General features: G+C 39.8%; 2 protein-coding genes across 3 annotated transcripts in view; both read right to left on the bottom strand.

Annotated features, from left to right (window-relative positions):
- Positions 1-945: 945 nt before the first annotated feature.
- Positions 946-3,700, bottom strand: star (steroidogenic acute regulatory protein). Its single transcript, XM_041787913.1, has 7 exons — positions 3,622-3,700; positions 3,314-3,421; positions 3,057-3,187; positions 2,803-2,961; positions 2,495-2,679; positions 1,565-1,658; positions 946-1,482 (listed from the first exon to the last, which is right to left on the bottom strand). Exons 1-7 carry the CDS (start codon positions 3,683-3,685, stop codon positions 1,363-1,365), a joined length of 861 nt encoding a protein of 286 aa, XP_041643847.1. The 5' UTR covers positions 3,686-3,700; the 3' UTR covers positions 946-1,362.
- A 7,831-nt stretch (positions 3,701-11,531) lies between these two features.
- Positions 11,532-25,812, bottom strand: part of grk5l (G protein-coupled receptor kinase 5 like) — a 55,546-nt gene continuing 41,265 nt past the window's right edge. For both annotated transcript variants that reach the window (XM_041787213.1, XM_041787211.1), the window contains exons 4-16: positions 22,906-22,983; positions 22,550-22,647; positions 21,659-21,751; positions 20,340-20,403; positions 20,110-20,250; positions 19,835-20,025; positions 17,638-17,675; positions 17,412-17,501; positions 17,113-17,321; positions 16,870-17,007; positions 16,494-16,631; positions 15,575-15,706; positions 11,532-15,488 (exon numbers count right to left, since the gene is read on the bottom strand). In XM_041787213.1, coding sequence (XP_041643147.1) covers positions 15,405-15,488; positions 15,575-15,706; positions 16,494-16,631; positions 16,870-17,007; positions 17,113-17,321; positions 17,412-17,501; positions 17,638-17,675; positions 19,835-20,025; positions 20,110-20,250; positions 20,340-20,403; positions 21,659-21,751; positions 22,550-22,647; positions 22,906-22,983 — 1,494 coding nt within the window. In that variant the 3' untranslated portion in view covers positions 11,532-15,404. The remainder of the gene's footprint in view (positions 15,489-15,574; positions 15,707-16,493; positions 16,632-16,869; positions 17,008-17,112; positions 17,322-17,411; positions 17,502-17,637; positions 17,676-19,834; positions 20,026-20,109; positions 20,251-20,339; positions 20,404-21,658; positions 21,752-22,549; positions 22,648-22,905; positions 22,984-25,812) is intronic.

The raw sequence follows: 25,812 nt of genomic DNA, 5'->3' as shown, positions 1-25,812 counted from the left end.
TTAGACAAATAATGAAACTAGATCTCCAAGTGGCTATGACCCTCCTCACATCTGCTTATGTTCAGATTTTTAGGGATTTCAAGCAGATGTCAATTATTACCCACCAGAACATTCTTTAACGGAAGAAAAATGTTTGTTTTGTGTTACACAAACCAGGACTTGGAGCTATTCTGCTGAAGCTTGTTTTATTTCGAGAACACTGGAGTCAGAATCAACAAAACTGGGCATGGCTTTCATAGGCCTAAACTCTCAAAATGCTGATTAGAAACAGTGGAAAACAGCTTCTGCGGGTCTCTACTTCTTGTTTTCCTTCCAAAATCTTTTTTCAGGTCTGATGTGTGCTTTAATAACAAGATTCTGCAGTTGTGCTGGCGAGTATCTTGAAGCCTAGTTAACCAAGTCAAACAGAGAGAGAAAACTGCAGTGCATCCAAGAAAACGAGCTGTTACAAAACCTTTTGGATCGATTAAATCCACACAAGATAGGAAAAAATGTTACACAACTCAATAATGGAGGACAGATTTCCTGTTTGGGATGAAATCCATCGTTACTTGATCTTAGGGAATGTGCTGCTGGCTCACACTGAGCTGCCTCGCTCACTGCTGGGCTGCTCACACATCTGAATGGCCAAACACCTGCTCGCCCTGGCAAAGTTTCAGTCCGAAAACCCATCAAGGAGGAGAAAGACATTTTTTATGAACGACAGCTTTCATGGTTTCAAAAAAAGAACCTTATAATTTTCCCTTCCCTTCCTCCATTATGAATGGGAAACATTGTAGGCCTATTTACAAGATAAGTTTGAGCTTTTGAGTTTGTAAAATGTGTTGTGACTGAGTCAAAATGAGCCAAAAATATTTTTGAAAGCTTTTATTTGAGTTCTTATTCTTCAGGAAAAAGACAGAGTAATCATTCTCCTAACTAACAGAACATTATACTTATCGAGACATAAATAAATGACAATCATGAACTATTTTGGCAGTCATTGAAATGTAATGCATGTGCACGACGTCAATAAATAAAACAGAAATAAAAGTGCTATCTCACAGCAGAGGGAGAGAGACAATAAAGGGGCTGTTATCAGAAGGAAACAATGTGCAGTTTGTTACGTTTGTTTACTACTCACACTAACTCAGCATGTCCGGAGTGATCTGGATGAATGTTTGTAATAAAAACTCTAATTTTCTAATCAAAGGGGTAATATTAATACGGTTCTGACAATAGAAACCTACATCAGGTTTTCCTGAAATCTCAGACAAGCTCAAACATCTGATCTACGTCATACTCTCCATCTTTTTGATTTTTTTCTTAAGTAGGGGTTGCTTGTCTGCCACCATTGAGCCAAAGCTCAAGAACCATTTTGTGTCAGCAGGCATGAGCCATCTCCATGGAAACGGTATTAGCCATCCTTTGCCTTAGGTGGTTGGCAAAGTCTACCTGCGTCTGAGAGAGGACTTTATTTATGATCGTCTTTGGGATCCAGCCCTGCAGAGGACAAAACTGATTACATAAAATTCATTTTTAAGCAGTTTTAATGTCAACTTTCTGAGTCAGAGCATGCATTTACCTTTAGATCTATATTTAGCAACCAGGTGAACTTGGTCTTATTCGGATCATCGGCACAGGGTTTCATTACTATACAGGTGGGCCCATTCTCCGCTCTGAAGAATGTAAGAATCAGAGTACATCAGCATTAGACTGGAGGTTACACAAGTAACTAACTGCTATATGTCCATAATTTCACTCTTAACATAAACACATGCAAAAAAAAAATCACAACTATTTTAGCTTCCTTCAGGGGTGTCACTGGGATTGAGAGACAGGGGGGGCTTAGCCCCAAGGGTTGCAGGTGATGTGCAGTTTTGTTTATCACAAAATCAGACCACTGGAGACCACACACTTGCCGACCTGCCAACGACCTCATGTGATCACGTGACTTCAAAAGAAAAACACAGATGTCTGTCGATAACCTCTTGCTGTCCCTCCACAGTAACCTGTCCTGGTATGTGTTACAGTTGCTGCCAAAAACATCAAACTAGGAAAAGAACCAGGATGAAATCCTAGCTGAAAACATATCGTTGTGTTCAGTTTGAGAGAAAAGTATATACTATTTGGCTGCTTGCACTCAGTGGTGTTGTGGGTATTCTGTTGGGGGCATTACAACCTAGAATTCTACATATCAAATATGTGGGATTTTTCTGATTTTAGGTTTGGGAGGTTAGAATTTCAAAACCCCTCTCTGTCTTCTTTCAGGCTGTTCATGCTTTCTAAATAAAACTGCTTTAGTTCTGCCTGCCACTGAAGTTTGTCTATGTGTCTGAAGACAGTCTTCATTGAACATAAAGTAACATAATGGTATGGTCCATTACTTTATTAATTTATTCACTGTTTTTACTATCAGTATTGTTGTGTTGGGGGGGCCTTGGGAACAGTTTCAGCTGCTTTAGCTGCCCCAAAAAAAGGCCTAACAACGTCCATGGTTTTTGTTCTGACTCACCTGACCACCCCTCTCTGCTCGGGCATCTTTGGATGCTGTGTGGACATCCCAGCCAGGAAGCAGGCAGAGCCTCGTCGCTTGGCACAGCGGACGCTTACGAAGTCCCTCGGTCCCACCACGTTGCCAGGGGTCTCTGCAGACACCTCATGGGTAACCATAGTGTCTGTGCCGATCTTTTGTAGGATCTGTGGGCTCAAAATTGTTCAGTTTTACCAGCATGCTTTACATGTTTTTCTTCTGCGGTGTAAATTTTCAAAAAGCAGGGTCAAAAGGGCCTTGTTACACGACTGATGCTGTGTCTGTCTCACCTTAACCTGTTTGACGTTAGGGTTCCACTCGCCCATCTGTTCCATATTTCCCACCAGCTCTTGGTAAAGGTTGTCAGGATGCTGCTCCAGCATCACTTCCAGCTTGAAAACCTTCCCGATGTCAGGCAGCGTCTTACTCAGGACTTTGTCTCCATTTGCCTGAGAACAGGTGTAAAGAAGCACAAATTTACTTCAAACTTTTGATCAATTATACACAAATAAAACACATTAGTTGCAACTTTTCAGTTACTCACAGCCACAGTTTCGATGGTCCAGCCATCCTGATTGCTGAGGATGCTGATGGCTTTCTGCAGAGCATTCTCACCCTGCTTCACATAAGACATCTCTTCCTCGTTGTACCCCTGCTCCTCTTCAATACGAGAACCTAAAGAAAAGGAGCACAAGTAGCAAAATAACTAGACAGTTTCTTCTTTCTTCTGTGCAGTTTAAACTACCAAATTGTGTTTCTACTTCATCTTTATGCATAAGGCTTAAACGATCTTGTTCTTACTGAGGAGGGAGCTTCGTCTGCGGACTTGGCTGATCCAGTTACTGGGGCCTGGACCTGCCAGTCTGTTCAGCTCATGGTGAATGGCCACCAAGGCGTTCTTTCTCAAACCTGGAAACACAAAGCACACATCAACAACAAATCCATTTAATGCATAAACAGTTATTCAGTTTCATTTTTTAATAATTCATGCAACTACTTAAACGTAGGCTTCCATAAAGAAAATGTGATTTTTCAAGCATTAAGTCAAGCAGGGAGAAAATTAGGCCAAGCGAGAGAGCTCAATGTAAGTGGAAACAGGACTCACTCACCTGTCATGTTCCTCATGTGCCGGTAGGAGATGCCAGCGCACAGTTTGAAGGTTGCAGGCAGCATTTTTTTTCTATTGAGGGAGATTTAGAGAGAAATAAGACTGTAGAAGAAAGTCAATCACAGATGTTAAGAATCTTGGCTGAGCTGTAGATCTTTTAGGAAGACGAGGATAAGAACGGCTTTAGAGCGCAGTGCTGTGGAGAGGACTTTGGTTTTCTTTCTGAGGATGCCTGAAAGCATCTGTAAATATATAAGAGCTCTGCCTACAAGGCCGCAGCGATATCACCTACTAGATAAACACACACACATCGCCTCACTCATCCAAAGGCCATGTTGCCAAGGTTGCCTGGCGGACATGGCGAGCATGTCTCAGACTCTCACAAACACTGTGTCAGATAACGTTCAGTGCCTGAGCCCCCCCCTACACACACACACACTATTAAACACTTAAAAACACACACTTACACAAACTTTCCCATCCCAGTGATGTTCAGTGATGACAGCAGCCATCAGAGAGGTCAATGGGAAAGACCCTGAGTGATTCACCCAGTTTATCACGGTCGCAAAAAGGAGGTCAAACATTTCACACTGTTAAGCTTGTTTCTTCCGTTTTGACTGTTATAGTAGTATGGTGTAGAGCACTGGTTTCCAACTGGTGGGTCGGGACCCAAAAGTGGGCCACTGAGCCCTTTCAGTGGGTCCCGTATGTGTTCCTGGAAAAATGCACCATGAATCTGTTTTAAAACGTTGCTTTTCTTGTCATGTCTCTTTTATTTGCCAAATTTTCTACTATATGAAGTCAAAATTGTAGTATTTTTTATTAAATACAGCTAATTAGTTGAAAAATAACAGAAATTATGGTCCAAATTTCTGACTGTGTGGCGATGCAACAAATTTCCTGTTTTAGATTTAATTTTTTTTAAATTCGACTTTGATAAACAAAATACGGCATTCGTAAAATAACCACATCACAAAAAAATACTAAGCAACATTTCAAAAATAAAACAGAATAAAGGGCCAGAAGTCTATTCCAAATAATATAATGTAAAGCCCTTTTTCAAGAATTGGTTATGCAAACAGTGGCTAGCTTTAGCTTCATTATCTTGAACTAAAGCTAACCTAGCTGCGCTGGTTATGTAGTTAATATTACTATGCAAGCATATGTAGCTATGTTACCTTTGGCAAATGTCACCAATGCTAATGTAGCTACTTCAGCTACATAGGTAATGTAGCTATGTAGCTACCATAGCTCATTACCTCCGCCAAGGGGGTTATGTGATCGGCAGGGTTTGTTAGTTTGTTAGCAACATAACTCAAAAAGTCATGGATGGATTTTGATGAAATTTTCAGGAAATTTCAGAAATGGCATAAGGAAAAACTGATTAGATTTTGGGAGTGATCCGGATCACCGTCTGGATCCAGGAATTTTTTAAAGGATTCTTCACTATTGGGAGATTGGCGGAGGTCTGCGCTCTCCAAGTGCTTTTCTAGTTTAGCTGTATCTTTTTTCTGTCTGTGTTTAGAGAGGTGGACAGTGCATAGAATTCGAAACAGAGATGAGAGAGTGGGGAGAGACATGCAGGAAAGAAGCCATAGACTCAAACTTGGGCCACCCACATATGTGAGACACATCTTAAACCACTAGGCCATCTGTGCCCTGGCTTGTTTAGTTTTAGCAAAGGAAACATAAGCTAACATAGCTTCGATAACTAGCTAAAATGTGGGTTTATGAGATTTGCAAACCTGTAAAAGGTGTACAGTCTTAAGCTACATTACTAAGGTAAGGTAACTTTGTTGGCTACAAGAAGTGTTCCTTTAAGCACACTGTTTATTCGGCTTGATTAAATGTTTTGTGGGTCAGGTTTTTTACTTTAACTTTTGGTGCCATGACCCTTTCCTTAACCCTTACTCCTAACCCTGACCGGAAGTTTCATCTGGTTTTATTTTGAATATTTCAGTGAGTATTTCCTGACAGAGGCGGAGTCTCACAGTAGTGGTCAGCAAAACACAGCATCTGAGACCTCTGTCAGCAGCCAGACTGTCTTTTTTTATGAACTTTCTTGGGACTCTCACTTTGATTTCCAATAGAGGGGTTAATTTCAGCTGTTCAACATTAAAGGACTGTTAATTTTTTTTTTTTTAATTATTTTACTGTTGCTCTTTGTTTAGGGTGTTGGCTTTAGTTATCACCTAATCACAATGCTTTGGCATGCTGTAAATTTTGTGAGTCAATAACAGCTGTTAGACACAAGAGACAGCATCGTAACAAAAACTGCATTAAAATTGTTCTTCCCTGATTGGTCATTTACAGCAGCTGTTAGGAGTTGAATGCTTTCCTGGAGTTATTGACCATTTGTACAGTGCCCTTGTCAAACAAACTTCATACAGAAACCTGCATAGAACACATTTTGAACAAGAACGCTTGAAATGTAAGAATCAGATGCCTGAAAATAATTTTATAAAGTGTAAAACAGCACTTTCCATAACAGTGTCTTCTTGTGACAAAAGCACAAAAGCACAGCATGGGCTAACACAAACACTGGTGTTACAGTTTAAAATGTGACTCAGTTTATGTGTGACTTTTAACTGAATGAGATGCTGAAAACAGAAAGAGTTCTGAATGCCTCTTTGTGTAGATTTCCATTACACCGCTTTCCACATCATTAAGCAAATGACATTTTTCTCTTATTTTCCTAAATATCAATGCAAATGTCAGTCAGAGTATTTTTCAAGTCATCAGCCGTTAGAGCATAATACAGATGTTTTTGAACAAACTTCATAATGATAACCGTTTTCTTTTTAAAAATAAAAACCTCAAAATGCATTGTTCCACATTATTAAGCACGACAGAGTTTGAAAACATTTTATGGGTTAAAAAGAACTGAAAATGGTCATTTTTTTTTAATTTACAGCATTAGGAGGTCATATTTACTGAAATCAAAATCTATTTCAATCAAAAACATCTTAACAGGCCAATTTTCATGTTAACATAGGAGCCCTTCTTTTATATCACCCTCACTATTCTTGCATCCATTGAACTTGTGAGTTTTTTGAGAGTTTCTGCTTGAATTTCTTTGCAAGATGTCAGAATATCCTCCCAGAGCTGCTGTTTTGATGTGAACTGCCTCCCACCCTCATAGATCTTTAGCTTGAGGATGCTCCAAAGGTTCTCAATAGGGTTGAGGTCAGGGGAGGATGGGGGCCACACCATGAGTTTCTCCCCTTTTATGCCCATAGCAGCCAATGACACAGAGGTATTCTTTGCAGCATGAGATGTAGCATTGTCATGCATGAAGAAAATTTTGATACAGAAGGAACTGCTCTTCTTTTTTACCATGGAAGAAAGTGGTCAGTAAGAACTCTATATACTTTGCAGAGGTCATTTTCACACCTTCAGGGACCCTAAAGGGGCCTACAAGCCCTCTCCTCATGAATCCGGCCCAAAACAGGACTCCACCCCCTCCTTGCTGACGTCGCAGCCTTTTTGGGACATGGTGGCCATCCACCAACCATCCACTACTCCTTCATCTGGACCATCCAGGGTGGCATGGCACTCATCAGTCAACAAGACTGTTTGAAAATGAGTCTTCATGTGTTTCTGGGCCAACTGCAACCGTTTCTGCTTGTGAGCACTGGATCGGGCGGGGGAATAGTTGATTTATGCACGACTTCAAGCCTCTGGAGGATCCTACACCTTGAGGTTGGTGGGACTCCAGAGGCACCAGAAGCTTCAAATACCTGTTTGCTGCTTTGTAATGGCAATTTAGCATCTGCTCTCTTAATCTGATGAATTTGTCTGTCAGAAACCTTCCTCATTATGCCTTTATCTGCAGGAACCCATCTGTAATCTGAATCAGCCACAAATTCCTTCACAGTGTGATGATCATGATTAATCTTTCATGAAATATCTAGTGTTTTTATTCCTTGTCCAAGGCATTACACTATTTGACAGTTTTTGGCAGCAGAGATCCTTTTTCTTTCCTATATTGCTTGAAATCTGTGGCCTGCTTAATAATGTGGAACATGTGGAACAGTGCATTTTGAGATTTTTATAAAAAAAAAAAACAGTTATCATTATGAAGTTTGTTCAAAAACATTTGAATTATGCTCTAACGGCTGATGACTTGAAAAATACTCTGACTGTCATTTGCATTAACATTTAGGAAAATAAGAGAAAAATGTCGTTTGCTTAACAATGTGGAAAGCAAATGAGCCCAACTATTGAAATCATTTAAATAGCTGAGCTCACTGCCTTAATGGGAAAAAAATCAATTAAAAACGTTTTATCATTTTGAATTAGTGTTTGATATTTCGATGTTTTCTTGATACATTAAAACAGATAGAAAACAGGGCTTTGCAATAGAATTAAGATATAAAAAAAATGTACCCTTCAGTGCTTTAATATTGTTCTAAAGCAGCGCCATAATATTTTCCACTGCGGTCAGACTTGTCAAACACATCAAAATTCATAAACCCAACATCCAAACATCGGCCTCCTGACTCTGCTTCAGCTCCTCTGTCAGTGACATTGAGTCACACTCTGTAGTTTTTCCTAAAGGTTTACTTCACTGTCAAACGGCACACTGTTTTATCAAGTCACCAACATGTTTTAACAACCTTGCCTAGAGTGTTCAAGCAAAATCCAAACTATCTAAGAGCAATATTGCCTCAGTGAGTTACATGTCAGACGGGCTCACCGAGTCAACACTGCTCATGGAAAGAGTCAGCGGGCCATCTGATATCTGCTCCCTGAGAAAACAGGAACAGATGAATAATTCCCAAAGTAACACTGAAGTTACCTTAACCTGCAACCTTGTGGTACTCCAGCCCTCTACAAGGTGAGTCCACTCATAATATATGAGAACACACAGACCCAGTACTATCTGACCCATTACTCAGCCACAGTGGAAGGACCACACGCCCACATCTCATACGCTCTGACACGCTCCTTTTTATGAGACGAAAAATCAGGAGCCAAAGTGGGTCATATGTCTGTTTCTAATGACTCCCATTTGACAAAAGCAGCTTCATGCTTTAATGAACCACAGTCCTCTGGCGTTTCTCATGCTGATCCTGGACTGGTCTGGGTTTAATGTTTCAAGAATGTACTTTTTTTTTAAAGCTTCTGGAAAGTAAAGTTGTTCTGTACAAGAACTGTGCTTTTGATTTCACTCAAAAGGATTAACCGCTACAAGCTGATGTGTATCGTTATTATACAATTCTAGGTTTGTTTGTTGATTTGATTTTGATGAAATATAATGTAGTTGCTACTGAGCTGGATGTGAAAAGAAGTTTGACTCAAGCAATAGAAGTTTATGTCCATAGCTTCTTTTCAGATGCTCCTGTTGCAGTGGTCACATTTTCTCCAGATTTTTTTGCCAGAGACATTTTTGTTCCATGATGTGAATCCAACTTTTTTTAGGCATTCATGGCCTTTATTGCTTAATAGTCATGTCCCATCCATTAACTATCTTTAATGCTTATCCTGTGCAGGGTCATATTCACCCACATACTCACAACTCTGGGCAAATTTAAGGGTCGTCAGTTAACCTAGCAAGCATGTCTTTGGACTGGGAGAGGAAGCTCAGGTGTGCAAAAGGAGAACATGACAACTCTGCACAGAGAGGTCATGTTTGGATGGCCAAGCTAAATGAATACTCTTGTCCATAAATTCTCTGCAGTAATCTTGGTAGTGCACATTTTGTACAGGGAAGTTTATAAAGTGTGTTTGGAAAGTGTTATGGTGTAAAACACGACCAAGTTTAAGCGGTGACTTTCAAATGAATGTTGATAGCTTATGAATGCCTTCTTGTGGAGTTTTCCAGTAAATGCATGTCTGATGAGTGTATTTTGATACTTTAATAAAAAAAAAAAAAAACTTCTTGCTGTTCTAAAATAATAATGATAGGAATTGCATGTAACTCTTCGTTTCTTGGTGCTTATCTCAATCAGAATTTGAAACAATGTTTTCTTGGTTCTATGGGTTGGGCAATGGAAATAATGTCATGGAATCCTTATCTTTTTACTAATTATATTCAGTTTTATGCAGAATTTCTGCCATATAAGTAATGTTCTACATGTTGTTTGCATTTGTTGTTTGTACGGGCTTATTAATTAGCAGGTGGATGATTGTTCACTTTATTTTTTTTATCTATTTATACCAGCATTTCTTAACCTTTTATCAGTCATGGCATTCTTAAAAATTCTGAAAAATCTCATGTAACCCTTGTCTAACTGTAGTGATAGAAATGAGCTTCATACATCCCTATGATTGCCAAAGGATTCATGTAGTAATAGAGTTAACCAAAAGTCGTGTACTGACATGCCTTTAGTTGCCATAGTTCACATTATTCCTCAGTAGCTGCACATGTGCACCTCAGTCGCTGTGACAGACAGAACAAAGGCTCTGCCCTTTCCCAAACACTTAGTATGGAAGGTTTTCCAGATGGATGTGTGAAACAAATCCATCTGGTGTGCTCTTTCTTTAGCATGCAACTCTAAAACAACAAATGAATATGAATGCAATCATTCCTTCACTACTTCCTGACCTCTGCAAGCCAAACAACTGATCAGCTTAATGATGTAGACAGATTTCCTCTTTTTGCCATCCAGTTTTTATGTGTTTACTCAGTTATGGATGCTACGTTAAATGAAGTGAATTGCAATTACACCCTTAAAATACACTCAAAAGAAAAATTACTGATACTGAACACACGAAACAAAGCTACAGTATGGCTGCTAAATGTATTTTAACTCCTGGCACACTCTGGTTTTGTTTTTAACTTGTCTTGTGTTTTTTTTTTTATTTTAAGGGTTTTAGTAAAGTTCTAGTTTATAGCATTTAAAAATGCTGTTAAACTTGGAAATATCCTCTTGACTTTAGAATGCAATTTACACAAGTTTGTTTTAATCAGGTTTCACAGATTTTTTTTTCCATACAGTAAACTGTGAATTTGATCTCATTAGTAACATTAGAGCCATATTAAATGTCTCTTCAGGACCATTTTTAGAACCTGTGAAGTTTTAAAATGCCTGTATAACTTGACTAATGAGTAATAACACTACTCATACATAAAGATGAGGTGTTTTCCTAAAATAATTTATTCAAAATAACCAGCACTACAGCCTGACAGTTACATGTACAGTGCCCTTAAAGGGACACTGGTGGAAAAATATATATTCTGGTAGGCATGCAAGACTTTTTCATGCTTATGAGATACTGTATGTGGGCTCACCAGAAAGTTTGCTCCCAAGAAATGTTCTCATGCTCACCAGAAATGATCTTGTGAGTACAAGACAGTTTCCTGTAAGTGTGTCACAGTTTTGCACGTGCACCAGAAAATTATATTTTTACTATTTTCAGCTCATGTCCCTTATGGGGCCCTGCATGTATGCCTCCGCAACTTACAGAAAATGGATGAGTCCAGTGATGGATAATGGTTAAAAGTTGGGCTGTTTCTGTGGTAGTGTGATTCGTAGTGATCTTAAAGGCAAGCAGTAAAAGTGAGGCCCAATGACCTTGACCTTTGACCCTCAAAATCTAGTCAGATCCTCCCAAAGTCAAAGTGGACATTTGTGCAAAGTCACAAGCAAGCAGTCTTATGACCTTGACCTTACATCTATTCAGACCATTTGTGCAAAGTTGAAGAATATCTCCTAAAGCATTCTTGAGTTGGATGTACAATCCAAAAACATGCAGTAAAGCTTACGGCCTCAGCTACAGCTAGCACATAGGCATACACATCTACTAAAAATCTGTCTTCATGTACTTTTATTTCAAGCTGCTTTTTGTGGTTTATCATTCTGTATCTGATATCTGTAACAGTGGTGAGAATAAAAAAGATCTCAATCATTTCCATAAACAGAAAGTGCTCTGTGGACCGATGAGGCGTAAATAAAGAGACAGTCATACTGTGGAGTACTCAAACTATAGCACAGAGTTTATTGGGACTTGAAAGACACAGTGGGTCTGGCTTTCACATGCACTCAGCACTTTTCTGTACATCACATTAAGAAGGAGAATTCCCCTAATTGACCCTCTCCTCACCATCATTTACCATCCTTCCCCTCATTTCCCTTCCAACAAACTGTGCGAGACTGTGTGTGTCTGTGTTGATGTGTTCCCCGGCGAAACAAACAGAGCATGACAGTCAGAGAATAAACAAAGTGCTGATGTCTGTGTGAGCATTGTCTGGGAGATCGTACTAACAAGGAGGCACTTCAGTCTGATTCAGTTTTTTTTCCTTTTTCATATTAGTACATACAGAAAGAAAAAAAAAACAGGCTTAATGTGAGATTTGTGAGGATGATTAAAATTACTGCATGGACTAACTCAGAAACAGAAAATGTCACATTCTTGAAACAAGCGAAGAAGACTGAGCTCTTCTTCCCTTTAGACTGGCTGTGCTGCGAGAAGGCCACGTCTCTTTGTGGTGTTTCTCCCGCTTCCTCCTCGCTCTCTCCTACATGATGTGGATTAAAAAAGATTCAGAAAACATCCACTTTAGATACCCTGTGTCTTTGATAACTGTTGAGGAAGACCCTTTAGGTTTGTGAGGCATTTTGAAGAGCAGAGTAACTGTAAAGGGGGCAACATAGAAAAGACAACCATGGCTATGCAGCAATATCTTTTACATGGAAAAGGCATTTTGGGAGAACAAGACCACTTTAGTTAGGGATGTAGAAAACAAGAGGCGTTTGACAATACAGTTACAATAATGTGCCTTAAAGATCAGAGGTAAAAACATTTCTCATTTGGTGAAGAAACAGCAAGACAGCATTTGAAATTGTGCAACTTGTAAGTCAGGCTGAGTGCATGTGTTCTCCACTATCCATCCACTGTATTCGTGCGGCGGCCATTTTCCTCCAGCACTGAGGGCGTGAAGCTCAAAGGCTGTAGCAATGTTAGAATAAATAAAAAAAGTGAATCTGGGGGGAGAAATGTTGCCACTGGTAGTTTTCTAACTGATCAGCGACTGAAAAGACAACGTTCTGTGATTATCCAGAGGGACATGAAGCAAAATAATACAACTAGCCTACAATAGCATTCAACAAATCCCTAGCTAGCTTATCCACAAAGTAGCTAATGTTAAAAAATGCACGAGGGTTTAAGCTCAAAACCTCATGCTGTCTGATACTGTGACGGTATTTCCAGGTTTGAAAACTGTGAACACATAAAACCCATTCTAGAGAAATATGTCAGATCAGCTAGCATTAGCATAATAACTTCCTAGCTTCCTTTAAGATGACCTCAGTAGCCTTTACTACTGTATCACATAGTGCTTTTAAATGTTAATTTTACACCTGTTTTTTTATTAAATGAAAAGCCAAAGTAGTGAACATAATGAGGGATTTTGAATCATATTTCAGGGTTAGCCAACAAAAAACTCAGGTAGCAGCTAAGTCAAGCAGCTTAGCATGCAGCCACTTCAGCTAATGTAATGTAAGCTAGCTAACAAAAAGGAATGGTTCCTGAATCTTTTAGTGTATTCCTGGTTTGCAAATGCAAATAACTGAGTAAAAGTTGAAATATTGCGGACATTAAGAGCTTTTTGATTGAGTTAAAAAATAATCAGCACTTCATATTAAGAATCAGCTACAATAGCTGTTTACCAATACCTGATTAATGTTACAGTTAGCTTGCTAACCTCAAGCAGACGTAACTGTTAACCACAAATGATCACTTTTATCTTAAAATGTGGTTGTTTTATTCACCTTATCCCTAGCCTCCATGATACTCTGCGTGGTGCGACTTCTAATCCTTTCTCTCTAAACAGGACTTTGCTTTGTAACATATGCTATTCCTGGTTGTTGGAGCATTTTAGAGATTAAAACATAAATGTCATCTCTTACTACTCAAACAGGATATTATTCTCCAACTTCTACTGGAGAGAGAAAAATGGAGAAAATACCTCAGATAACATACACAAGAATATTTAGCTAGCTTTATTAGCTGTGTAACAGTATTTGCACGGTAATGGGGCATGATCATGTTGCACTCCATGTTAAAAGAGTTGCAACATGACCATTATACTATAAAGATGCTGTAGAGCCCAGCAAGACATTTAACATTTCTCCCTTTAGGAAGCAGAGTTTTCTGAGATTCTTATTTCACCAACCAGTTCCTCTTAAAACAAATGAATGATACCAATATCCTTGATTCACTTGGTCATCTCCTCAGTTCAGTAAATTTCAGCTTCAGTATAAAGAATTTATATTAAACCAATATTGACAGAATCAAATCTCGATGACTGTCAGCTGTTGGTGACAAAACATGTTGCCGTTGTATGAAGCTATATGAAACTACAATGCATTTTTAACAATATCGTTTCAAATGTGAACAGTAAAAAGGTACATATAAGGTACATAAGTGTCTATATCAGTTTGGAAGATTTAAATGGGAAATTTACTTTCAGAACCAGAGCTGCCAAAAAAAGTGGGCAGGCACTGTTGAGCTCCATGATCACCAATGCTCCCATACTGCTCCAATTTGCAAAGACGTTCCTGTACATGATTTCCCTAATTCTCATTTTAAGGCAGCATTACTCTCCACGACTCCTTCAGTTCTTGACCAGTCAAAAAGCAGCTGAATGATTTTCATATTAATGTCAATTTATAGGGTTTTAAACCTGCAATTAAGCAGTGCAACATAACATTTGAGCTTCCTACCCTGACTTTGACTCAAGGAAAATGGTGGCCATGGGATTAATGTGAATGGAGGCTGTGCGGTAAAACTGAGCAAATAAACAAAAGAAGAGATTTCTGGTTCTGTACAGCATATTACAATTTTTTCCCCACATAATGTCAAATATAAAGTTACACTGTAAACTGAGGGAGACTGGGAGTCTGTGTGTTGTATACAATGATGATGTAGATGGAATAAGGTATGCAGAAGCTATTAGGGATACAGCTGTCCATACTTACACTTGTCCATGCAATGATAACACAATACAATTCTCACAATTCTGTCTGAGCATGTCTATCTGAGTGTGTAATGAATGTGTGCTTTAAGCAGTATGACGTGTCTGCAGGCTCATATAAAGAGAAAGGATCACACACTCTGACCCTCCTGTGGTTCTAAACAACAGCCTTCAAAAACCAAGAAATCAACATGACAATAGTATCACAAAAACTAAGCTGTAATCTTTGGCCTGAGTGTTCGCAAGGCAATGTATATAATGTGTTGAGGTTGTCGAGGTGATTTGTTTTGAATGTTTAGGAGTGATCTGAGGTATGGGAGGTGGAAATATAGAGAAAGAAAAAGTATAAGGAAGAGTTGTAGACACTTGTAGAAGATGTGGATGTACAGATGAAGAGATACTGGTAGAAGATAAAGGCCAGAAAGTAAGAAGGACTGGAAAACAGTGGAAAAGAAATTCCTTGTCTGGCAAAAAAAGAAAAAATCGCCAAGACTCCATCTTCCATTCCCTGTGGTGGTCTTCATTTTACAGTGGATCCCCTGAATATTAGCTTGTTTTCTATCCTTTTCCTGTTTTCTTCAACGTCAGTGGCTCTGTTCTGAAGTCCAACGATCCTGAGGGTAAGTAAAGTTTGTCCAAATATTTCCAAACGTCTCTGCAACATTGATCATCCCAATACAAATGTCCAAGGTCTCAGGGCCCGGTCACCCCCCCACCCCCCCGGGGCTGACCATTTAGGCTCTTAGACAGGCTGTCTCCGGCTGCTGCTCAGGTCCCAGCTGTGAACCAATCAGCAGCGGGGAAGCCCCTTGGAGTTCCTTCCCTTTGTGTGTGTGTGTGGCTCCCACGCTGTCACTGTGCCACTAGGGGGCAGAGTTGGACATGGAGTCCACAGAGTTTACACTGGAAGACTGCACGCGGCTGTGGGAAATAGACACCTCTGGGTGCTGAAAGAGAGGAGAGGATTTTTAAGAATTTATCTTATTCATACATGGATGTAGGGGTGTAGAGGCATGTTTGTCTGTTCACTTACATGCCTCCTGAAAATCCTGTCCAGCAGGCTGCGTCTGGGCGGCTCTGGTGGCTGATTCCAGTCCAGATCCGGAGGTCTCGTCCCAGGAGGCCCAAATACATTCAAATCTCTGAAGCACTCAGTTTCTATCATCTAGATGTGAGGAGAGGGGAGAACGAGAGATGAAAGGAAAGGAAAGGAAAGGAAAAGAAAGGAAAGGGAAAGGAAAAAGAGAAGGGAAAAGGAGATAATATAAGATTAATATGAGGAGTGGAGAGAAATGGTGGAAAGGAAAGAAGAGGACAAAAAGAGATGTGTTACAATACATCAAGGAAAGAGATTGAGGGAGGAAGATTGAATAATAAGACAAAGGAAGAGGAAGGAAAAAGACAAAATAACAAAGGAGGAGATTTAAAAGGAAAGAAAAGAAAGGGAGACAAAATAAAAAAGGAAAGGAAATTAAATCACAGGAAAGAAATGAGGATAGCAGGGATTAGAAGAGAAGAGAGATAGAGGAGATAAAAAATAAGAAGAGGAATAGAGGAAAGGAGAAGACAGGAAAGAGATGAGTTACAAGAAATTTCAGCAGATGATTGAATTTGAAAAAAAAGGAGAGGAGAAGAGGAAAAAGGAAGAGCAGGAAATACAAGAGAAATTGGAATACGCTCAGAAGAAGAAGGAAAAAGAGGAAATAAAATAGGAGATAAATTACAATTAAAAAAATTAGAGGAGATAAAGTAAATAGAAAAAAGAAGGAATGAAAGGGAGATAGGAGGAATAAAAGGAAAGAGATTAAATAAGAGGGAAAAAGAGAAGGTAAAAAAGAAAAAAAACATGAAAAAGAGAGCAGATTTGGTGAACTTTGGTGAGCCAGTTCTCCCAGCAGTTAAACAAACTGCACCGGGCGTTTAAAAATGTCATATTAAGTGCACATGATTACCTCATTCTGCCATGGGATGGAAACACTGCCTGTAGCAAATTTGGAGTAGAAGTCATTGTCAGTTTGGTCCAAATTGACTCCCTTGACTGTGGAGAACTGCTCTATGTCCAAAACGTCCTTACAGTACACGGCCCGAGGCTAGGAGAGGGCAGAGAAGAAGGAATTAGAGGAAAATAGTGATGGGAGTTCAGTTTGTCTTAATGGTGAATTTATAATCATGGAGCTGCAGTTGCTGTTCTTGATAAGCATATTTTTTCTGCATAACCCATTTTGAAAGACTGGTTGGCATAAAAGATTGAAACAAAAGGATTTTTAGAAGACTTTCAGAGCATGTTTTTGCAGAGGGATTGATTTTTCAGGAGTATAAATTACTCACATCAGGCACAAAGGGAGGCTTCACTATTCCAGCCTCCAGCCTCTTGAAGTTGATGTTTTTGAAGAACGAGTGGGCCTTGACGCCCGCTGCTCCGTCCGCATGGCACCCCAGCCTCTGCTTCGGGTCTTTGGTCAGCAGCTGGGTGAGCAGCAGCAGAGATGAGTCATCAAATTATTCATCATTCCTCCATCTCTCCCCATCCACACACACATACACCTTTTTATTTTTCCATCAAACAATCACCATTCTGCAGATGGCCTTTGTGTCCTCTGTAAACTTGTCGTTGTACTCCTCCTCCTCTTCCTGCACCCTCCTCTCTACCTCCTCCCGCTTAACTCGCTCTTTGCGGGCGCGGAAGGGCGATCGTCCAGCAGTCATCTCGTAAACGAGGCAGCCCAGCCCCCACCAGTCAGGACTCATGGCATACTTTTCATTGTTTATCACCTCTGGAGCTGGAGAGAGAAACAATGAAAGTGCGTTCATAAATAGCTGATTGTAATGAGAAATTCACTCATGATAATGTTTATTGAAGTTTTTCTTACCCATGTAGCCCACAGTCCCCACTCTGCCTCTGATGAGCTCTCCTTCAGGCACCTTGATGGCCAGGCCCAGGTCAGAGATACGGATGTGTCCTGCAGCGTACCAGTGGAGAACATGTTAGCATGAGACATTAAAATTATTCAAATTTCACCAGATTTTAAAGTCGTGTGAAGAACGAAAATTAAAATGTTGCAAAGCATGAAAGAGAAACATGAGTCGAATGCTCACCATTGTCATCTAATAGGATATTCTCTGGTTTTAGATCCCTACAAAAACACAGCAAAAAGTCAAACAAGTCTTTCATATTGAAAATTTAAAACCTGATTAAATGCAATAAAATACAATAAGAAGTCTGATTACATGCAGCTAGAAAAAAACATATATTGTATTCGTTCTACTAAAATTTGACTGTTTAAATGCACATAAACACGTTAGTTCAACTGAAACTGTATGAAAATGAATTTCTCAAAGTGGGACTTACACACATAGATAATGCAATTGCAAAGTGATTTAGTCTTGTATCTATACATCTCAGTCAGACTGGACTGGACTAGTTCTGCACATGAGCAACAGTTTTTGCACAGAGTTTGACCCGGAAGATCAACAGCAATAAATGCTCAATGTAGTAGGAGTCGTGTTATCATCTACCTTTGCTGTCTGAATATTATCAGACACTAGAATATGGCATTCATCTCATTTTGTGCCAAAAGTGAAGACGAGAGTGTGTACAAAATGCAAAGTTTGTTCAGGTTTTCAACATACAACCAGTTAGCTGCTTGCTAACTTGATAGCAAGGTCAACTGGAAGATGTTCTGTGCATGCTCTTTAGTCTTCTTGTGCGATTTGACCTGAAAGTTTTATAGAATAAATGCTATGCGTCACAAAAGCTGAACTGCTGTCTGTTGTCAGATATCACCAATAGTTGTAGGGACAGTGTGCATTGCATTTGTGCAAAAAGCAGTGAGTAAAAGCAGTACATTTTGTCCATAACTTGTCTAGTTGACATAAAACATTAGCTGCTTGCCAAGTGGAGGAAAATCCATAGTAGCTAGCTAAAATTGAGCATGACAGGAGTTGGACATGCTCCTATCATGCTCAATCTTGCTGTGCATGTTCAACAAGAACAAGGACAGCAGTCTGGTTACATCGCCTAAGGCCAGTCACACACTACATGATTTTTAAATGTGAAATGGTTTTAAAACCGTGGGAGAACACAGATATAAGGACAATTTCAAAAGACTTTCCATCTTTAATCCTCTGAACGCACACACTAGACGACTCAGCCAGACTGTCAGATCACTAGGGACGACACACCTGCCGACATGCCAACGACCTCGATGATCATGTGACTTCAGAAAAAAAACAAAGATGTCTGTCGATACCCTCTTGCTGTTCCTCCACAACAGGCTGCCCTGGCATGTGTTACAGGTGAAGCAAAAATCATTAAACATGGGAAAGATGGGATGAAATCCTGGCTGGAATTAAGTTAAATCTGTGTTTATGGTTGTGAGTGGTGAAAGTACGTATGATATGGTTATGATGCCACCCCATCTGCTCACTCTCATCGGTTGTTGTGGGTACTCTGTCAGAGGCACTACAACCTAGAATCATAAATATTAAATGTGTTTGATATTTACGATTCAGGGTTTTGGAGGCTACGATTTGATTTGGAGCGGTAAAACAATCGTGTTGACACCACACACAAGGATTTATCCGGCAAACAGTCGTTTGCAACAAGGCTCCTCTCAGGATGCACCCCCATGATCGTTGGGGGAGGAAAACCTTGCCCCAAATCGGGCTTAAAATCCTGTAGTGTGTGGCCGGCCTAACTCAGCTATAACCCTCAAATTCCACATATTCAGTCTCTCAGCTATCTGCAGGCAAACTGCACTCTGGAGCAAACGGCTTTTTCTCTAGTCAGTCTTTGCAGTTCTACTGAATACAATCTGGTCCATCTGTAGCGCTTGCCACAAATGCCACTCTGCTCGGAGGCTGCTGCAAAAACGTGTTGATCCACACAGAGCAGATCGACCCAAACAAGAGGAAGAATGTGCAAAGCATCCTGTCAACTTCAAAATACAACACAATGCACAAGCTTCTGAATGTAAAGCTCATCACTATATCATCATTACATCCCGCACAGGCCATTAGCTAGTCAGAGGGTCAAAGAAGAAAAACAAGTGAAGTGAACAATAACATCATACAGGCAAAGTAATCTGTTGTTTAAATGCTATACCCTTGCAAACTCATAGTTTTCCTATTATCGTCTCCTGATGCTCAGGGCACCTTGAGCTCTTCAGATACGCATCCATCCAGGGTGTGCCATTTGTCACAGAAAACACTGAACAGAAAGTACTGCAGACAGAGTTTGTAGAATTTGCAGGCAACTATAGCCTGACTATCCCATGCATGTAGCCAGTCTTACCTGTAGACGATGGACTCCATGTGCAAATGCTCGAGTCCACAGCAGATCTGAGCAGCGTAAAATTGGACTCGGTCCTTCTCGAAGCCTGGTGTTCCCATGTTGTAGATGTGAAACTTCAGGTCTCCGCCATTCATGATGGTCAGCACCAGACACAGAGCGTCTTTGGTCTCATATGCATACGCTAAGCTCACCTGGCAGAAGAGAACATAGCAGAAGGTGTTAGTGGAGAATCAGACATGAGAGCTGATTAAACTCTTTACATTATGTGAACTCACAACAAATCTACTGTTGACTTTCTCTAAAATCTGCTTCTCGTTGAGAGCCATGGACTCTCCTTTCCTCTTCTTTATCCGCTTCTTCTCCAGCTTCTTGCAGGCGTACATCTTCCCCGTAGCTCGGACCTGGCAGGCACACACCTGAGAGGAAAAACAAAGGCTTATTTTTAAATATATCTGTTCATTCAAGGCACAATTCTTCAATCATTATCAAAAACGGCATCTCTCACCTCTCCGAATCCCCCTTTCCCTAGTACTCGGTACTGTCTGAACGTGTCCTTTGTGACTGGTTGCCTGACAGAACACAGACACAGCAGATCCCATTAATAGATGCTCATGTAGTATCGATTAGGATGGAGATATTATCTGCAGAACTCAATACCATCCTGAGTCTGTTTCCTGTACAGAGGGTGGGGCCTTTTGTAAGCAATTTTACTTTCCAGACACGGATACAATCAGGGCTGCTCTGAAACTGCTCTGAAAGCCTGCTGTTTACTTCCAGCTGACTCTGTGCACTCTGCATAAAATATGTTCCTGTCTGCAGCCATCAGGAGCCTCTTAGGAAAGTCTGATCCTTTAAAGTCAAGTTTCTCATCTGTATATTGATTTGTATCTTTTTAAACGCTTTAATTTTTCTACATTCAGTTTAACACTACTATTACTATGTACTTCCTAGATAAAACGTGTCTTTCTCTTCACTACATCATCGCCATTTATGCAATAAAATAATATATAATCATTTATCTGACAAGCAAGGCATTCAAAGCAGTCTCTCAGCTATTTTCATTTATTCAATATGCATACAGTGGCTATAAAAAAGTCTACACACCCCTGTTGAAATGCCACGTTTTTGTGATTTAAAAAAATAATAATAAAATACCTTTTCCACCCTTAATTTGACCATGCAATGGTCAGTTTAAAGGTGAATTGCATAATTTGACATGCAATTCAGTTGCAAACAAAATCATTTAGGGGGAACTAGTAAAATAAAAAAGTAATAATACTTTATTAACGCACCTTATTATTTCTTTACAGCATTTGTTCTTTTTGGAGATCTGGCTGGGCCATCCCAAATCTTTTATCTTCTTCTGGTCAGAAGAAGATAAAAGATTTCCAGATTTGGATTTACGCCTTGGGTCATTGTTACACAATGAGGTGAAACTCCTGTAGTACATCATCAGCTTTCTAGCAGAAACCTGAATGTTTTGTGCCAAAACTGACGGGTTTTTGTAACTGTTCATAAATCCTTCCACCTGAACTAAAACCCCAGCTCTAGCTGAAAAAAGACAGCCCTGAGTGTAAATGAAAACGTAACAAAAAAGGTAGAATTTCAGGTAAACCGCTGTTTTGAACAGACATGGTTTTTAACCACTTGATTTAGCAAAACTTGAAGTCAGAATGGAAAATGTCTTCAAAGGTTGAAGAATTCCAGGAATAAAAAGAAATGAATCTATTCTATGAATCTCAACTGAAATCAGGACAGAAAAAAAATCAAAATCACAGAGAAACATCTTACATAAAATTCCACTGACACAACTCATGTTCGTACCTCTCCAGCACCTTCCACTGCAGGAATCGGTCATAGTACATGCTCTTCTGGTAGTCTGAGAATGGATCTCCACTCAGGTAGTCATGTACAGCTCTGCTCCCACACACAGCACACAAAAATACACACAACACACACACACAATCAAAACGCCAGGCACAGAGAGTTAACAGCTGATACAAGATAAAAATCACATAACAATATCTGTGCTTATGCAATATGTAAAAAGAAGAAAGTTCAGGCAAAGAGAGAGCAGGGGGGTTGTACCGCAAGGCGAGCTCAGCATACCCAGCTGTCTTTGGGTCCGTGGGCTCAGCAAAGCTCTAGTTAAAGGTATTGGTGCTGTAAAGCTGGATATGAACTTTGTTAATTCAGGCTTTCTGCTTGAGGCTGTCTGTGCGTGCCAAAATCAAAGTGGAACTTAAACACATTTTTTGACGCTTCCAGAAAGAGGAAAAATAACCAAACAAATAACCAGACAAAAATTATCAATATATTTAAAATAAAATCAGCAATGGTTCAAGCATTAAGTAATTCCTGATATAATTCTTGCAATGTTGATCATTTTGAGTTTGGTTTAATAAATAACCCCCATAAACCAAAAACATATTTTTTTACCTCACATTTTATGAATTTAATCATCGTTCGTGGGCCAGATTGGGAGCTTTGGGGGGGCCGGATTTGGCCCCTGGGCCGTCAGTTGATGATCACTGTCCTGCGCTGATTTTAAAACATGAATCTGACTCTTTTCACTCACTTACCATGGTGATGTAGCCAGATTAAAAGACACAGAAAACTCTGACTCTAAACAACAGTCCAGGCTTTTCCCCCCCAAAAAAAGGTGAGCATCCAACAGACAGGTAAGAGGACATTAAAAATTAATAGAGAACTCACTTAGAGCAGTTGCTGAAGATCTCCTTACATGGACTGAGCTTGAGGTTCTCTCTGCACTGGTCTGCAAAAGCCTCCGCTATGTCGACATGCTGAGGTGACTACATCAACACATGTAAACACAGTGACATATGTGCACACGCGCATCAATACATTTCTTTTTATTATACACATCAGGCTACAGAGAAGCATACATCCGTGCTCATAGAGTCATAGATACACAGCATTAGTGAAGGGTGTAACATTACTGTCTATGTGTAACATTTCAACATAAATATAAAGACTAAATGTTTTCAGCTACACGCTTGAGAAGAGCTGTAATTCAATTTTAGAAATAAATAAATAAGAATGAATCTCACTTGTTTTGAGAGAAAGGTCTGGATGATCTCTTCCCCTCTGCTTTTTCTTTTTTCATCGGGTGTCACCTCATAGTCTTCCTATACAACAAAATAAATCACATCATTAACAACATCCCACACAGTGTTATCATTATCAACAGATGACTTTGGCGCTCTGTGTTTAACTCATCAGGATCACAGATAGTATCAGAGGAAGGATTTATCCTCCTAGTTTCAAACACTAGCCAAGCCAGGGGGCGGCAGTACTGGATGCAAAAAAGCACAGTCATGTAAATAAGATGTTTTATACAATTTTGTATATAATCTTAGTTGATTTATGCCCTCACTCAACATTTTTAATAGTTTACATGCTGAGTAGCCAAATTACAGTCTTCTGCCATACAATGTTTTTTTGTGTCTTGTGATTAACTTCAGTGCATGGGCTATATGTGACTGAAAATTCAATCAGCATTTTTACATGCAGTAATAAAAAGTTACTTATCGTCTTAGGCTGGCTAGAACTGGACTTTTAAAATACATGTAAACATGTTAGTCCTGCTGAAATGGTACTAAATTGTATTTCTTGGAGTCAGACTAACATATCTACATAATGGGGTTAGAGGACTGGCCTCAGTATTCTGTGCATGCTCCACAGCCTCTGTGCTGGGCTCTGACCCAGAAGTCAAACAGAATAAATGCCAAGCGTATCAGAAGTTGTGTTGTTGTCTGCCTTCAAATATCACCATGAGACAGAAGGATAACACGAACTCCCTTTTGATAGAAAAGTAAAGCTTGGGGCATGTACAAAATTTGAAAGCTACAAAGTTGTTCCATATTTTCACTATCTGCCTTACTAGACAGCTAAGCTACTTGCCAACTTGTGAGCATGATTATTCTGAAGAAAGTCCGATGGTAACTACACTATACTGACAAAAGTATTACTGAATTCAGGTGTTTCAATCAGACCTGTTGCCACTGGTGTATAAAATCAAGCACCTAGCTATGCAGACTCCATCCTGAAGAGCCCAGTGACTTCAAGGCTGGTCCTGTGATGGATGCCACCTTTGCAATAAGATGTTTCATGAAATTTCCTCCCTGCTGGATATTCCACAGTCAAGACATTTTGGTGTAATGGTCAGGGATACCAATACTTTTGTCCATGTGATGGACAAAAGTAATGTGGCTAAAAATAGATTTTCCCTGGTGTTTGCAAATACGGAACGTGGTCTTGTTGAAGATCCTAATGAAGTCATGATGGTAGGAAGGCATAACTGTTATGTAAACGTACTGATAATGACCGGTCAGCCTGGATAAAAATGGAGCATTGTGAATGGAGGCTGTCTATTAACAAAGAAACACACAAAAAACAAACAAAATATGACATAACCAATATGATAAACAGCAAATGCCTCTCCAGGCCTTCAAAGCAGTAGTCTGCTGACCAATAGGTGATGTTACTGTTGCTGCTTTCACTTCTTTTATACAGTCTTTGGTAACAATCCAGATGAACTCTAGTAAAACATGGCTATGTATTTGTGGGTGCAACATTTTCTCTGGAAGAGCTTGTGCATCTCTACCAAAATTATGTAATGAAAAAGTTGAATTACAATGAACTGACCTTTAAAGTAAATAGGAGAATTTGCATCATAAAAACTAAGAAAAAAAAAAAAAACAACACAACATTTTGGTGACCTAGCGCTTAAGTCCGCATTAGTCCTCCAAGCAGGGGGTTGAGGTTTAAATTTGACTGCTCTTTTTCCTCCTTTCCCTTTCTTTTATTCTCAATTTCTGATTTCCTGCCCTGTTCTCCATCCGATACAACTAAAGCCTGATTTATGCTTCTGTGTCGCGTCGATGGCGTAGCTACGCGTAGCCCTCTGGACCCCTATGCCATAGCCTGACGCACACCTCAAAAAAATCCTAACTATGTGTCACGGCGACGCGGACCGCAAGGGCTGTGATTGGTCCGCTCAAAATGTCATTTCCAACAGTTGCTTTTTCTGGTCCTGCAACACCGCCATTTTTAAAGTTTTTGTGGAGCGGTGCGAGTGTTTAAACGACGGATGAAGTCGAAGAGAGAATAATCAAGGAGATTAGGAAATATGACCACCTTTACAACTCCTCCTCCTCCACCTCGGTCGCCATTGTTTACTGTGACCGTAAGATAAACAAGGATTCGGATGTGACCCTTCTGAAACCGCATACACACACAGCCACACCCCCCTAGCAGCATGGCGGTGAAATGCAGAGCAACGTGTTCCCTCGACAGAGAACTTCGAATACGCCGTTGACGTGACGAAGAAGCATAAATCAGGCTTAAGGCCAGTCTTACACCACACAGCTTTTCCTCCAATTTCAAAGTCAAATGTATTCGATATTGTCGTAAGTCTTAAGTCTGGTCGTAAGCAAATAGTGTTTCTCAGTGACACGACTGTCGTCCACGACCAATTGGAGCCAGTGTTGTGCGTAACCACATTAATTCACTTAATTCTTTAAAATATGAATGTGAGATCAGTCTAGAGCCGGTGAATGTTCACGCCGAAGTCAAGAGATTGAAACATTTTTCTGCTCAGAGCTGCAGTCAGATCTCTGCACCTGTGTGTTTCTGTGCCTTGTCTGTCAATTCATTCCAGGCTGACATGACAGATACAGTAAACCGCCAGTGGGATTTTCGAGTAAAAGCCTAATCAGTTTGTGTCTGTGGTGAGACAACTTGGGTTTTTTTACAGTACTTTTATTCTGAAGTGTTTCCGGGATAGTTCCTCAGTTATTGCAGTGACATGCAAAGTTGCTTCAGTGTTTAACTTTCCTTTGTTTCTACTCGGTGTTAATATTTAAACACATTGGATTATAAGAGATATTAACTCTAATGCGATCGCTTTCTACATCTTGTTCTTTGCTCAAAAAATGTTGTGAATTTCCACTAGA

The sequence above is a fragment of the Cheilinus undulatus genome, linkage group 5 (genome assembly GCF_018320785.1).
Source record: "Cheilinus undulatus linkage group 5, ASM1832078v1, whole genome shotgun sequence".
NCBI classification, from domain to species: Eukaryota; Metazoa; Chordata; class Actinopteri; order Labriformes; family Labridae; genus Cheilinus; species Cheilinus undulatus.
This window is presented reverse-complemented; position numbering and strand designations above follow the sequence as displayed.

What these genes read in the sequence shown, in the direction of transcription:
- star (XM_041787913.1), bottom strand. Translation starts at nt 3,685, where the DNA reads ATGCTGCCTGCAACCTTCAAACTGTGCGCTGGCATCTCCTACCGGCAC. An exon ending in GGACCATCGAAACTGTGGCT is followed by an intron (nt 2,962 to 3,056) that starts GTGAGTAACTGA and finishes ACCTGTTCTCAG; the next exon opens with GCAAATGGAGACAAAGTCCT. An exon ending in TGCTAAATATAGATCTAAAG is followed by an intron (nt 1,483 to 1,564) that starts GTAAATGCATGC and finishes TGTCCTCTGCAG; the next exon opens with GGCTGGATCCCAAAGACGAT.